Consider the following 16,287-nt stretch of genomic DNA (forward strand, 5'->3'; position numbering starts at 1 on the left):
AATAACAAACATGAGCTCGTTTTAAAGCTCTCTGAAAATGGGTCGTTTTATTTTGGGATGTTTCTATGGCAAAATGGAAGACTTTTCTTCTTAAATGTGCCATAAACTGTCATGCTACGTAAAATCACTGAGAAATTTTCTTCGTCGCTGAGGAATTACAATAAATTTGACAATTAGAGCCTCCATTTTATAAAAAGAGTCAAATCTTCGCATTTCTCGGCGGAAAAAATTTATCTTTCAATATATATATATATATAACTCCCATTATTCGGACACTAAATATTGAAAACTTTATTGCAGTTTTGTGAAATGGAAGAAATCGTGTAATAATAAACTTGGCTCGTTCCAAACCTCTATTATTAAAATACATCGTTCATTTTATTTTAAGACGTTTTTCTACACTGCGTAGCAGAAGACACTTTCCTTCTCGAAAAGTGCCCTAAATCGTCATAGTATGTAAAATCATTGACACTTCCTATACGATTTTTCTTTTTTCGCCAATTTATTGAATTTTGAATATAACGACGAGAATTTCTTCAATTTTCGTCGTTCAATTTGAATATCCAAAATTCGATAAAATGGCGAGAGACAACCACAAATCAAATTCTCGGTAGTTATAAACCTAACCTAAACTTAAATAATGTAAATCTTCAGGAGACTTCAATCTTCAAATCCATCACAATTTCAGTCGGGAGAAAATATTTTTCTAATTTCGAGGCCCAAAGTGAACGATAAGTTTCAAAAGTAGAGACTTGGAGCTTCAAAATGTGTCCCAGATGGATTCCACCATTTTCTTTTACGAATTTTTCACAATTTAAACATCTAGCGTCGACAGTGAAGCATGATCAAACGTGCTAATTCGACAACGAAATTTTTCCGCGCAAAGCGTCCATTTCAAAGTCCACGGGTAGAATTACGGGGTTCTGCAGACGTTAAATGCTGCAAGTAATCTTCGGTTTCCAAGATGGCCGGCCGCCATCATCTGTTTGTTTGTAATAACGCGATTCGGATTATTCCGGGAGAAGTAACTCTTTATCGGCCGTTTCACTCGTCCGAACGATGTTTTTCCTTTCGGTTCCGAAGTTAGAAACGTTTACGGCGCATCGGCGGTTGTGCGCCGCGTATCCCGCGTTCCGAGCACAAAAGAGACGCGTCAACAAACATCGAGCGAAGCTCCGCCGCTCGTTAAAGATCGAACGATGCTATTTTTTGCACCTTGGGGATCGTCACTGCTCTGAACGAATTCGCCCGAGTTTAAAAACGAAATACGACCGTGTCGAGTCGCGTTTGTTTCGAAAATTAAGTTCAACAGCTCGGTCTCGATCTTTCGTTCGATCTTTCGCCGCGCCGTGATTGAATGATGAAGACGTGCGGAAACATATCGCATTTCGAAACACAACAATGCTCCTCCAAATAAAACAAACGAACGATCCCCTCGGTTCTCTCTGCGTTCCTCGGATTTTCCACCATCCTCTGTGCTTCGATTAAGGCCCCTACACACGTTGAAACATGCATCGACTTCTAGGTTTCGCGAAACCAGTTTACCCGCGCCGATTCTTCGGTTTATTCGTGGTGAAATATAAATATATTTTAAAACGTCAGATCGTCTTTCAGCTTCAATATTACTGTTAGCAATGTTGCTTATGAAAAAATAAGAAATTAAATACTAAGAAGAGATAGACAAAAAGATGAAAATAGATTTTCCAATTCCGTTAAAGGCGAGTAAATCTTGTGATTGTAGAAATAATCAAATTTATAATATCAGTATTTTTTCCTTTTCTGTTTTTTTTTTTTTTTTTTTTGGTGTATTACTATCTATAATTAAGTTTTCTAAAAGTTCTCGATCCAAGATCAGTGACAGTCTTTTGATACGCCGAGCTACATACATTGCAACACGAAACCCAGAAGTCGATACATGCATGTTTCAACGTGTGTACGGACCTTTAGCGTTAACCGAGAGATCCCTTGTCCACTTGAAATATGCCTGCAACACGTTTCGCCAGATGTTCCACTACCGACGCCTCTTTTCATGACGTATTACGCGTTCCTGCTTTAACCCATTGCGTTGGCAACTGATTGCAGACCGTAACGAGTGACCAAACCGTACACAATAATTCGTCGTTTCCTTTTTCTTTTGTACTCGTCGGTATGATATTGGACAGAAATTACTGATTAGTAATAAATTTATTATTTGTTTTGTCTGGATATATATTTAAATATACTTAAAACTGAAAGAGTATTGAAATTTTGGTACAAAAAAATTCTCGACGTGCGTGGCAAGAGGTTAACTACTTGCGTTGGCAACTGATTGCGGACCGTAACGAGTGACCAAACTGTACACAATAATTCGTCGCTTTCTTTTTCTTTTGTACTCGTCGGTATGATGTTACTGGATAGAAATTATTGAGAAGTAATAAATTTATTATTTGTCGGTGTTATATTTAAATATACTTAAAACTGAAAAAGTATTGCAATTTTGGGACAAAAAATTCTCGACGTGCGTGGCAAGAGGTTAACTACTTGCGTTGGCAACTGATTGCGGACCGTAACGAGTGACCAACCCGTACACAATAATTCGTCGCTTTCTTTTTCTTTTGTACTCGTCGGTATGATGTCACTGGATAGAAATTACTGATTAGTAATAAATTTATTATTTGTTTTGTCTGGATATATATTTAAATATATTTAAAACTGAAAGAGTATTGAAATTTTGGTACAAAAAATTCTCGACGTGCGTGGCAAGAGGTTAACTACTTGCGTTGGTAACTGAATGCGGACCGTAACGAGTGACCAACCCGTACACAATAATTCGTCGCTTTCTTTTTCTTTTGTACTCGTCGGTATGATGTCACTGGATAGAAATTATTGAGAAGTAATAAATTTACTATTTGTTTTACTTAAATATACTTAAAACTGAGGAAATATTACAATTTTGGAACAAGAAGTTCTCAAGAAGCTCCTCCGATTGGAGGCAGTCTCGCTGAAATTCGCGACACGATTAATTGTTGATAACGTGTTGTAATTTCCTTCAGCGTCTGGCGAACGAAAAAATACACGATCGATTTTCCAGAGATACACGCTGAAGGCGGAAAAAAAATATCGGTTTGTTTTTTGACGATACCCCTTTGTGAAAAGGAATTCGAACAGTGCAGAAGCAACGCGCGTTGTAGCAATTTCCAACGATGAGTTTCGCGAGGAATAATAGAAAAAATATAAAAATTCGAGAGTCAGAGAAGCATCGACACGCTGGCTTCGCGATTCCAGCTTGGAATGCTGTTGAAAAAAATTGCGAAATATCCGTTTGTAAATACGGATATCGCGCCAATGTTAAAAGAGGACGCTTCTTATCTTTAAACGATTTGAACGATATTTTATATTCTGTTTCTTTTGTAAACTGGAAATCGAAATTAACAGCTTATTTTTTTTACACTTAGGAACATTTTTGAACGGTGTTCTCGTGGAACAGGGATTTCAGGACATTCAATTGAAAAATTGAAATTAATTAATTTTTATATTCAGGACATTTAATTGAAAAATTTGAAAAATTAATATTATTTGATTTTTATATACCATTTATTGAATAATATTCAGTTTAAGTAGAAACGTTATAAATATTGGAGAACTTTTTTAATATTGATGAACGAATTATAAAATACAAATTTTCATTCTTCTATTTTACCTCAGAAAAATTTTTATTTTTACATTTTCCAAGTTCCATTCTGTCTGAAACTTTTACCTTCAAAAAGGTTTGTTTACTTGGAACATTTTTCGAAAAAGTTCTACGATCCATTGATCAGAATAGAATCTATTGAAAACTTAACTTAACTTTCTCGATCCCTAATTCAAATACACGACAGAAAGAAACCATCGTATGTCAATAACTTTTTGATTCTCGAATTTTTATATTACTTGCATTATTATTGTACGACTTGTTATTTGCGAAATTGCACGTTATTTTTGTACGTGATAAAAGCAGATTATTATAATGTGTATTGTTCATCTTCACGAAAATACTGCAAGAGAACCAGCTGTGCCAATAACTTTTAACATATTGTGGACAAAATGTATTTGCACACTCGATGAAAAATTGTATATATTTTATGTAAACTGTTATAAATTCATGAAAAAAAATCGTGCAATTCAGTTGGCCTCGTTTTGCAGTGCGAAGCCTCCACTTTAACTGCCCAATGTTAGTTTTTTTGAAAAATGTTTTCACAAGTGAGGAGAGCAAGCGTATATCTGTTCTCGAAAATTGTAAAAATCCGAATGCCTCTGAAAATATTAAACAATTCTTTTCGATGATTAAATCTCGATCTTGACGATCGATCCCTTGAAATTTGCTGTACGATTTTTTTTTTCTTATCGAATGTTGAATATTACATTCAAATAACAAAATGTTATTTAAGTGTAATATCAGGAAAATGCAAAATGCAAAATTTAGCAACTTAAATGTAAAGGTTTATCATTAGAATTACCGACAGTAATTAAGACGAAGTTATTTCTATCAAACTAGTCAAAATGACTGGTCCTTAAAAAATACGTAATCACAGAATATTTTTACATTTATTGATTTGTTACTTTCTTACAAAAAGAATTCCATGTCATGGTATATATTAATATAGTATAATATAGTATATTTTTTTTTACAATATAACATAGTATACTTTTGGTAATTAATTTGGTTATTATTAATAAAATGGCAAAGAAATCAAGATGATGATCCATCGTCTCTCCAAGTCGCGAAAGAAATTCTTTTCTTTGGCCGTTTCGTCGCGTCCTCGCTTGGCAGCATCTTTGGAAAAACTGAGCTCGAGACTGACAAAGCAACGAAAACGTTCCACGCTTCAGGAAACGAGGCCGATAGCTACACGATCTTTTTTTCTTTCTTTCTTCTCGCGTAGCTCAAAATGTCGTCGTTAATTTTTCATCGAGCGTGCGAGTCCAGCTTTTGTCCAGCTCCGCGGAACAACGCGACGAAAAGCAGAGGACCGTGCGTGTTCGTTAATCAGTGGTGCGCCATTCGTTATTATTATTCTCCTAGGGACGTAGCCGTGTTGTCGTCGTTGGACGATCGCGCGTGATTCCGCTCGCTGGCCAACGACAGAGCACGTGTTTTCTGGGTCACGGTACAAGACGTCGTCGTCGTCGACGTCGTCGGCTCGTTATTTCCGCGAAGCGACGCGCGCTATTTTCAGTCGCTGTGTCGTTCGGCGATACGTGGCCACTGGAACGAGGGGACGGTCCTTCTCATTCCCATTGACGACTGGAAATAAACCGTTTCCCCTGCGACGCTAACAATGGAAACAGGGTTTTCATTCAACGCCCGTTGCACCTTTCCTCGATGCTTGTGCATCTTAATGGATGGACACGATCTGAGCTCGGGCTGTTACCGCGTCCTCCTCCCCCCTCCAATTACGACGACGATCAAAGTTCAAGACATTAATTGAGGGCCCCTTCGAGTGCTTCTTAATTGACTTTCTCCGTCCTCTCTGTGGAACAATGGCGGGCAACGGTGACACGTCGTGCTCGATTTTCGCTTTTTTTTTTTTTTTTTTTTATTTTCGTCACTCGCTGGAATGTGCCGCCACTGTGCCTCGAATAGTAACTGTTCGCGTTAGTTGGACGCTGCGTGTACGATTCGTGTCGATTTCTCGTTTCCCAGCGAGATGTGTGAGAAGCGTAAGGCATTTAATTTCTTATCCCAGAATTGCAAATATTTCCTCAGTTTTACGTATATTTGAGTATAACCCAAGCAAAACAAAAATAATAAATTTATTACTGATCAATAATTTCTATCCAGTCATATCATACCGACGTGTACAAAAGAAAAAGAATAGCGACGAATTATTGCGTACGGTTTGGTCACTCGTTATGGTCCGCAATCAATTGCCAACGCAAGTAGTTAACCTCTTGCCACGCACGTCGAGAATTGTTTGTCCGAAAATTGCAATACTTTTTCAGTTTTAAGTATATTTAAGTATAACACTGACAAAACAAGTAATAAATTTATTACTAATCAGTAATTTTTATCCAGTGATATACCGACGAGTATAAAAGAAAAAGAAAGCGACGAATTTATTGTATATGGTTCGGTCACTCGTTATGGTTCGCAATCAGTTGTCAACGCAAGTAGTTAACCTCTTGCCACGCACGTCGAGAATTGTTTGTCCGAAAATTGCAATACTTTTTCAGTTTTAAGTATATTTAAGTATAACACTGACAAAACAAGTAATAAATTTATTACTAATCAGTAATTTTTATCCAGTGATATACCGACGAGTATAAAAGAAAAAGAAAGCGACGAATTTATTGTATATGGTTCGGTCACTCGTTATGGTCCGCAATCAGTTGTTAACGCAAGTAGTTAACCTCTTGCCACGCACGTCGAGAATTTTTTGTCCCAAAATTGCAATACTATTTCAGTTTTAAATATATTTAAGTATAACCAAATACAAAACAAATAACAGATTTATCACTTCTCAATAATTTCTATCCAGTGATATACCGACGTGTGCAAAAAGAAAGCGTCGAATCGTTGTATACGGTTTGGTCACTCGTTACGGTCCGCAATCAGTTGTCAACGCAAGTTGTTAACCTCTTGCTACGCACGCCGAGAATTTTTTGTCCCAAAATTGCAATATTTTCTCAGTTTTAAATATATTTAAGTATGACCAAATACACAGGCAAAACAAATAAATTTATCTCAATAATTTCTATCATACCGACGAGTTCAAAAAGAAAGCGACGTATTGTCGTATATGGTTTGGTCACTCGTTACGGTCCGTAATTGGTTGCCAGCGCAAGTGGTTGATTTTCTTCGATTTATCTTTGCGTTCCAAGCGCGGTTGACTTGCGAATTTATTATTTTTCTCACTTACTGGTAGCTAGGCGACATTCATTCGCAAATGAAAATCTATTTATTTTACACGCAAATAAAAATGTGTCGATTAGGACGAGAGTTTTCTGGCATTCTCACGTAGGTGTTAACGTACAAGACGATTTCGAGATTGTTCGAAAGCTTTCCATAGTTTATGATCGATAAACTCGATAAAGTTGGGAACGTTTAAGAAAATGTTTAATTTTTTATGATTTTGAAAGTAGGATCTGATCACAAGCTTTCTAGTAAGAAAAACGCTTACCCCAAAGCCATCGAATTGAAAAGATCGCGAGTTTTTCACAGAATTTCTAACATACGTGCACGTTAGGCTTCTTTTCTAAATTGAAATTCTTCTAAACGAAAGAAAACAATTTCTAACATATGTGTATATGTTTGGTTTTTTCTTTTCAAATCGAAATTATTCTAAACGAAAGAAAAATTAAAATCTGTCACTGCAGAATCCCTCGACGATGAAAACAAAACAGTTACTGCCGATATAAAATGAAGTGAAACGAACCTGAATCAAAAACAAGAAATTAAATCGCTCTTTTTTTCTTCACTCTGAAAATTCGTTTCTGAAAAGGTTTACTATTCAACTACTATTCAACAAGGTTTCAAATTCAAATAAAAATTCGACTTGATCGACTGCGAACACGAGTAGGAAATAGAAAATAGCAGAAAATAGAGAAAATTGAATTAATAAACTTGTCAAATTAAATAAGTTAAATGTAAAACTATAAATTATGAATAATATATAAATACATGTATAAATTTATAATATAATTGTATTATATATAATAATAATACGTATATTATATAATATGTATATATATTATATTATATTATATTTGATTCATTATACAGAGTTATTAAAATTGAAAATACATATGCTTCAATAATAAATTTCTAACGTTAATAATACATTTTGAATAATTGTGGTCAGTGGTGAAATTATGATTCAATTCATTCTTAAATTTCTTAATATCCAAGGGAGGAAAATACATATGCTTGAACAATATATATTATTTATTACATTTGATCATATATTTGTAATTAAATATAAATATATTCATACATTTATTTATTATATTCGATTCATTAAAAAATACAGAGTTAATACAATTGAAAATACATATGCTTGAATAATAAATTTCTAACGTTAATAATACATTTTGAATTAATGGTGAAATTATTATTCAATTCATTGTTAAATTTCTTAATATCCAGGGGTGGGAAATACATATGCTTGAACAATACATATTATATATTACTTTTAATCATATATTTGAAATCAAATATAAATATATTCATACATTTATGTATTATATTCGAGTCATTAGAAAATACACAGAGTTAATAAAATTGGAAATAATAAATTGCTTGAATAATAAATTTCTAACGTTAATAATACATTTTGAATTAATGGTGAAATTATTATTCAATTCATTGTTAAATTTCTTAATATCCAGGGGTGGGAAATACATATGCTTGAACAATACATATTATATATTACTTTTAATCATATATTTGAAATCAAATATAAATATATTCATACATTTATGTATTATATTCGAGTCATTAGAAAATACAGAGTTAATAAAATTGGAAATAATAAATTGCTTGAATAATAAATTTCTAACGTTAATAATACATTTTGAATTAATCGTGAAATTATGATTCAATTCATTATTAAATTTCTTAACATCCAGAGGTGAAAAATACATATGCTTGAACAATATATATTATATATTACTTTTAATCATATATTTGTAATCAAATATAAATGTATTCATGTAAATATATTACACATAAATATAAATGTACTATATAAATATAATAAATATACTATATACTATAATAAATATAATAAATATATAAATATACACATTTACGTATTATATTCGATTTATTAAAAAATACAGAGTTAATACAATTAAAAATACATATGCTTAAATAATAAATTTCTAACGTTAATAATACATTTTGAATTAATGGTGAAATTAATTATGATTCAATTCATTATTAAATTTCTTAATATACAGGGGATGTTCAGACGCGTTACATCGTTGACGGCGGGCATCGTTCATTGACGTTCTGTGTCTGGTCTTTTTCAGAGGATCCGAGGCTAATGTGGACGGGTTGAAACCTTTTTTCGGTTGGTTTTTCTCGCTGGCCGAAGAACGAGATGAGGAGGGAAGGGACACGTGCTCGCCGATGGATCGCCGCGTTGTACGATCTATTTTCGCGATACGTCAGGCTATTCTCAGTTACGCTTCGGCTGCGCCGAGTGCATCGGTTGTCATCGGCGATCTAGGAATAAACCATCCATCACCGATGAACTAATTCGACGGCGCACGTTAGACGTTCGATATTTTCTTGCGCCTTCTGTCGAACGCGAGGTCGCTTCGTCCCCTTTCCTCCCGCGTTTTTTCACGCCTACATCATCGACAGACTTTGATAAATAGTTGGCCATTGTCCCACCCTCGCGGCGCAATTAAAACGACGAAATTGAAATATCGATTTTCATCCCGGGCGTGTCAAACCGAGACGTGTCACGAATTGTGCAGCGAATTTTCATTCTTTTTTTTCTTTTTTTTTTTTTTTTTTTGTACAGGGCGTTTAGAAAGACAGTGTCGAACTTCAGGGGTGCGCATTACTTGTCGAAACGAGTGAGAACGTCAGAAACAACCTCGAGATCATTGGTTTCGGAGTTATTACGGAGTTTTTCTGTTTCAAGACGAATTTCTGTAAATTGTCGATATTTCAAGCGAGGCAGAATCGTACAACGATACGGTCGTCCAAAGGGTCGTTGCAAAGCGTGAAACCAAAGACTCTGCTCGGCCAGAGTCTCGAGTTTCGTTTTTCCACGAAAAAGAAACGTTTCTACGTCATTTCGCGGCAAGGATACGTTTGTTTCTCGGAAACTGTAGAAAATTCAAACGAAATTGAACTGCGAGATTGAAATCTGAAAATTGCTATTTTAGAATCTTCGGGCTAAATTGAAGAAAATTAGGAGATGTCAACAATCTGACTCATTTCGAAAATTAGGAAATCCCAAAATTTAATTCTGTCCGTAGTTCAATAAAAAAAAAAAAAAAATGACGAGAAACGAGCCAAACTTTTGTTGAACTTTGAACATTAGAGTTGTACGAAGTTCGTAGAAGAACGAAAAGAAATTGTACAGCGAGTTTCAGCGAATTGTTGTAAAGAGGAAGCTTCGATCTCCAAATTCATGGTGAATTCAGTCCAAGAAAAAGGTTCTACAGTGTTTTGACAGACGTTTAAATCTTCGAGGATATACAGTATGTTTATTTCCCCGTTCTTACTACACGATATGAAAACATCTCTTGCGAGTAATGAATCCGAAATTGTGAAAGTAGAATCTCAAATTTATCGCTTGTTATAACAGCTTGACTGTCGTTTACGAAATTTTTCGAAACATTGATTATTTAACGTGCGCGAGTTTGTTGCCGCCGTTGTACAGGCTGATTCACGTAACTTGCTTTTAAAATTATGTGCCTAATCAAAAATTGTTTAGCACAAAAGTTGCATGGTTTTAAAAAAGACAGAGTATGGCGTATCAATTCTTTCGTGGATTTCGGAATTTCCAAGGTCATCTCTATTTCTTTTAATTGAACTTCATTTTTTCTATTATAGATCGGAAGAATATTAAATTCTAAGTGAAAAAGTGTTAAGCCACGTTTGTTCTAAACCTGATAGTTAAGGAGATATTTGATTATCAAATTATTATCAATTATCGTCCATGGAACATTAATGTGTGGCAAGCAAAGAGACAAATTATAAAATATTTTGTTAATCATTAGGTTTAGGATCAACGTGGCTCAATATTTTTTCTACTTCAAATTTAATGTTCTTCCGATTTATGACAAAAGAAATATATAGCCCAATTAAAAAAAAGAAAAGAATAAAGATGACTGAAAATTTCGAAATTCGCAAAAAATTGATATTCTGTATTTTATCTTTTTTAAAACTATACAACTTTTGTGTCAAACAACTTTTCATTAGACGCATAATTTAAGAGTTATTTCAGGTGCGCAAGTTACGTGAATCACCCTGTACAATTATAAAACTGTAAAGTGAAACCTAACCGAAACCTTTTGCAGCTCTGAAACTAACGATTTTTGTTCATCGAGATATTTCTGTTCGCATTTTTACGAGTGCTACACGCCCCAAAGTCTATCACCAATTTTTTTTCAACGCTCGTTGTCAATCTGCAGACTGATCTCACGCGCGACTTGTCGCGCTTAAAAGCTAAAAACGGAATATCCCGCTGGCCGCAGACGACGCGTAAGAGAACAAAATATTAATATCCCGTGAGACTCGCGGATTAAACGTGTTTAATATCTGGTAGGGGAACTCGTGTCTCGCGTGTAATCAGAGCGGTGCCAGATTTGGTTGTCTGACGCGAACAGAACCAATCTACTCGCGAATACGTACCACATATCCACGAGAACATCCTCTCTATCTTTTAGCCACGTACATCGCACAGCACAGCCAACTAATCCGTCAATCGAGCGTACGATTACGTTGTAATGCAGCGAGCGTCGTCGAGGCAAATCGCATTGTAATCGAATAATTGTAGCCGGTGGTGTGAGGTCAGAAAGTCGCATAAACTATCTCGCTTAATATTCATGCAAATGAGTTTCTTGGTCGAGAGTCTCGTCCTCGAGTCGAGGCAATATCCATATCGGGTCTCGATAAAGAACAAGAGAGAGAGAGAGAGAGAGAGAGAGAAAGGGAGAGGATGGCGGCACGATGGATAGAAAAGGTCGAGCGGTTGGAGGAAAAGCGGCTTTTGAGGAGGAGGAGGAATTTGCGACGAGCGTGAAAGGCGTTGGCGAGCACCAGCATCCGGCATCGAGCAGCGACCGCCGGCGCGAAAGCGGCGAACAAAGCGCTTTCAAGCCGGGTAAATTCGTCTGGCCGAGCCTCCCCTTTTGTTCAACGCGTGGCGCGCGACGTCCGTGGACGATTCACTGGCCGGAGAATCGTTGCGTTTCCGTGGCTAATCTGTCCTTTATCTCGCGCCGGAATCGCGCGAGAGGTGGAGGAGTGAGAAACATTTGTCTTCGGCACAATGCTCGGTCAGGGGGCGAACGATAAGAACGCCGCCTTCGAAAACACCCGGCTGATTCGTGATGCCGATGTGGGACCGATTGAACAAGGTCGTTAGCTGTTTTGTCAGGTCGTTGGTGAAAAAGCATCGAGATAATGGTTCTACATCCTTCACGACAGTCTACGATCGTTCTCGATTTCGAATGCGATGGCTAATTTTCGAATTGTTTAACTGTAAACTCTTCGAACTGAAGAATTAACTCGCTGGCAACTGGTTCGCGGACCACAACGAGTGACCGAACCGTACACAATAATTCATCGCTTTCTTTTTCTTTTGAACTCGTCGGTACGATATCACTGGATAGAAATTATTGAGAAGTAATAAATTTATTATTTGTTTTGTCGGTGTTATACTTAAATATACTTGAAACTGAGAAAATGTTGCAATGTTGGGACAGACAATTCTCGACGTGCGTGGAAAAAGATGAATCGCTTGCACTGGCAACTGATTGCGGACCACAACGAGTGACCGAACGTGTACAATAATTCGTCGTTTTCTTTTTCTTTTGTACTCGTCGGTATGATGTCACTGGATAGAAATTACTGATTAGTAATAAATTTATTATTTGTTTTGTCTGGATATATATTTAAATATANCTTAAAACTGAAAGAGTATTGAAATTTTGGTACAAAAAATTCTCGACGTGCGTGGCAAGAGATTAACCGCTTGCACTGGCAACTGATTGCGGACCTTAACGAGTGACCAAACCGTACACAATAATTCGTCGCTTTCTTTTTCTTTTGTACTTGTCGGTATGATATCATTGGATAGAAATTACTGATTAATAATAAATTTATTACTTGTTTTGCCTGGGTATATATTTAAATATACTTGAAACTGAAAGAGTATTGAAATTTTGGGACAAAAAATTCTCGACGTGCGTGGCAAAAGGTTAACTACTTGCGTTGGCAACTGATTGCGGACCGTAACGAGTGACCAAACCGTACACAATAATTCGTCGCTTTCTTTTTCTTTTAAACTCGTCGGTACGATATCACCGGATAGAAATTATTAAAAAGTAATATACTTATCATTTGTTTTGCTTGGGTTACATTTAAATGTACTTAAAACTGAGAAAATATTGCAATTTGGGACAAAAAATTCTCAACGTCATAAGGTTAACAAGTACAGACGAAGGGATAATTTCTTACGAATAAGAAAAACATGTAGAATACTTTTTGGTCTGTAAAAATTTATCAATTAGAATTAGGAAGTTACGAAGTTAATTCCAGTCGTGGATAGAAAATGATGAAACGTGCGAAAATAAAGGATAAAACGTGGAATGAGATTCTTGTGCGTGATGCCTTGTTCTCAAGATGATCGAATTTGAGAATATGTATCGAGTGTTGAGGCAATTTTTAATTATGTTCAAAAGTCCATTCTTCTTGCAAGATTTCTGCTTGAAGTGAAAAGATTTTATTCTACGTTTTTTTTTGTTTATTATTAATCCTCCTGTTAATTATTATTTTTTTGTAAATATATTTTGTTCTGTATATTTTTCTTATTTTTTTTTCTTTTTTGTACATGTAATTCCGACGTACTCTATAATATTGGGTATCCTATTTGAACGTATCGCGTAGTTTATCTTCTAAACTGTTCGTCATAGAACAAAATGTTACAAACGAAACTTACTTTGTTTCGAGGGACGACATTTTTTGGTGGTCACAAATCTTGTCTGGGTGTTTTCGAGATTTTTTAAAAATGAAACTGTTATATGTGTTTTTCTTTATCGACCTCGTCGATATATGAAACATTGATGATTTACTTTAGAGATGGAGTATTATCGAATACGAAAAATGAGAGAATAATTTCTCGGTAGGTTTAACGCAGGCAATGAACGACCTTGAATCCTTCGAGAGACAGTGAACAGCCTTGAAATACCACCACGCGAATCTCGATGAATTCGTCTTAAAAAAAACAGACTGAAAAAATGTACAATTTCTTTAAAACGTCCACGCGAACGAGATTTGTCACAGCCAACAGATGTCCCACTCAAATTACAAAGTAACGTTTACTCTTAGAAAGAAGAAAAAAAAAACACTTCCACAACGATTTAGTTTAAAAGATAATTACGCGAGACGTTGTTTGAAATTGCTTCGGACGCTCTGTACAATTCTTTCGACGCTTCACATCTGACACGACGTAATAATGACGTTTACTGAGGAATACTCGAGAAAGACAACGGTTCTTTACTGCGCGACAGTGTCGATTGTAGATTGTTGCCGGCTGGTTGGCGATTTTCGGGCAGGTGTGACTCGAAGAAGCGAGGGAAATTTTTTTACGAAACAGCGGGAGGCGCGCAACAGCGAGAGAAACGTTGGGAATCGACCGAGGACCATCGCGACCCCGCGAAGTGGAGCGTGGAGATGGCTCTTTGGCGGCGTCTCTCGCTCGCGCCTCCCCCGCGTTTTTCCTTCGCCGTCCTCTTCTTCCGCGCGTTGCCGACTCTCGACTCATTCTTCTTACCCTTCTCACACGAAATCCCCAGCGAAAGCGCTGGGGGATTCTTTCCTCGAACGTTCGATCGTTTAATCGCGACGTTTCTTTTATTTTCTGCACGATCAGTTGCGCGAAAAGTCAAGGCGAGTTTTCTCGATCGAAATCGTTCAGCTGAACTCCTTAAGGAAGATTTAAGATCGGAGGTTCGAGAAAAGTGCCTCTGTTCGAAGCAGAGCGAGTGAGACTTCGAGGCGAAGGATATCCTGGAGTGGAAACGAAACCGGGAAGCTCTTTGGCCTGCGGCCTGCCGCTCGTTATTTCGACAGCCGATGGGCGGTTGTTAATTGAGATCTGCCTAGATGGCTGGCGCGTTGCCTGCCCGCGAAGCTTTCCATCGAAAAATGGACTCGCAGGCTTTCTTCGACGCCTTCGTGAATCAATCGACGGCGAAGCATCGACCCTCGAGGAAAGATGGCGTACGTACGTACGTACGTACGCGCGAGTGGGTAACTCGGCGCAGCTCGACTTATTCCGGCCTCGGCTTGCGGAGAAGAAAGATACCCGCCAATGTCCTGCCAATGTTCCCCGGAACGTCGCGCGAATCCGTAAGCGTAAGCCACACCGTGACTGGTTGTCACTCCGACTCTGTTTCCTCTCGGCGATCTGCGTAGCGATCCCCCCAAACACCCCCGGTAGACCGCTAATTAACGAAACATTTCCACATTCGCGAGAGAAGTTACACCCTGTCTCTCGGTGTCTACGTCCACGCCTCCCATTGCCTACGTGTCTGCGTTGATCCACATACACCCTCTACCCCACATTGATCCTCGTTCTAGCGATCGAGTAGCTCGATCATCACCTCGTTAACTCTTGATCGACTCCGCCACGTTCACTTTTGCCGATCTATCAAGCTGTCGCAGCCACACCAGGCTGTCGACCTAGTGGCTTACCAAGCTCTAGTAGCTCATTAAGAGAGTAGCTCGGTATAGGGGCTGTTAGTTCAGAGGTAGCGCAACCTAGTTTTCCGTTTTTGTACGTACTCTCTTGTACAACACTGCGAGCAGCGTGTTTCTCGCGCGCGCGTGTGTGCGTGCGCGTGTGTGTGTGTGTGTGTGTGTGTGTGTATCGTACGTGTTTTACGTATCGCGTGTGTATCACCTGACACACGCGCGCGGCCCTGATCCACCGGGACAGTTTAACGACGCGGCTGTCTTTCTTTTTTTTTCAGATCGCTGCCGAAACTCAGCAGCCAGGACGAGGATGGGCCGAACCCACACACCCAATACACAGGCGTCACGCAGTTCGAGCCCATACCGCACGATCATGACTTTTGCGAGAGGGTCGTCATTAACGTGAGCATTTTCCACTCTTTCTTACACCTTGTCTCTTCTGTTCGAGATACCTCCTCCGATCGTGTACAGAGAGCGAGAATCGGGCTAATTGCACAGTGTGCAGAGAAGAAAAGAAAATCAAATGATGAGTGAAAACGACGGCAAACGATCTTGTCGAGTGACGATCCCATCTCGGGCAATTAACTATTAAAAGCCACTATGGAACGACTTGTACGCGGCCACTTGTCCGACAAAGTGCTTCAGATTCGAGCGAGACGATCAGGTTTGACCGAAAAAGTAGCTGCGCGGCCAATTTCTCGCGAGAAACTTTGTCAATTTGGCCGTTATCTTTTGCCATGTCTCGGGCAAATTCACGATTCCGCGTTTCGAGTGAAAAAAAAGTTCCAACAACGACTTGACGTGTCCTCGTCAGCGGTGAAATTCAGCAAACCAATTCCGACATTGATGCAGCTTTAGTTTGAAGGCTTCTTCGTCATACGCGC

The 16,287-nt window shown here is 37.8% G+C and overlaps 1 protein-coding gene and 1 long non-coding RNA gene across 6 annotated transcripts in view; one reads left to right on the forward strand and one right to left on the reverse strand.

Moving 5' to 3' along the window:
* LOC122532756 (potassium voltage-gated channel protein Shaker) overlaps nucleotides 1-16,287 on the forward strand; it is a 110,752-nt gene that overhangs the window by 68,727 nt on the left and 25,738 nt on the right. For 4 of the 5 annotated variants that reach the window (XR_006307569.1, XR_006307568.1, XM_043661804.1 and 1 more), the window contains exon 2: nucleotides 15,682-15,805. Coding sequence is in view for 3 of the 5 variants with exons in the window: in XM_043661804.1 (XP_043517739.1) it covers nucleotides 15,682-15,805 (124 nt within the window). In the remaining 2 variants the exon portion in view is untranslated. Of the gene's footprint in view, nucleotides 1-14,964; nucleotides 15,059-15,681; nucleotides 15,806-16,287 lie in introns of those variants that run through there. The other variant, XM_043661805.1, reaches the window with a different exon arrangement.
* LOC122532758 overlaps nucleotides 13,294-16,287 on the reverse strand; it is a 22,060-nt gene continuing 19,066 nt past the window's right edge. Inside the window, exon 3 of the long non-coding RNA XR_006307571.1 lies at nucleotides 13,294-13,304. This is a non-coding gene — a long non-coding RNA (uncharacterized LOC122532758). The remainder of the gene's footprint in view (nucleotides 13,305-16,287) is intronic.

The sequence above is a fragment of the Frieseomelitta varia genome, unplaced genomic scaffold (genome assembly GCF_011392965.1).
Source record: "Frieseomelitta varia isolate USP_RPSP 00005682 unplaced genomic scaffold, Fvar_1.2 scaffold_470, whole genome shotgun sequence".
Lineage (NCBI taxonomy): Eukaryota > Metazoa > Arthropoda > Insecta > Hymenoptera > Apidae > Frieseomelitta > Frieseomelitta varia.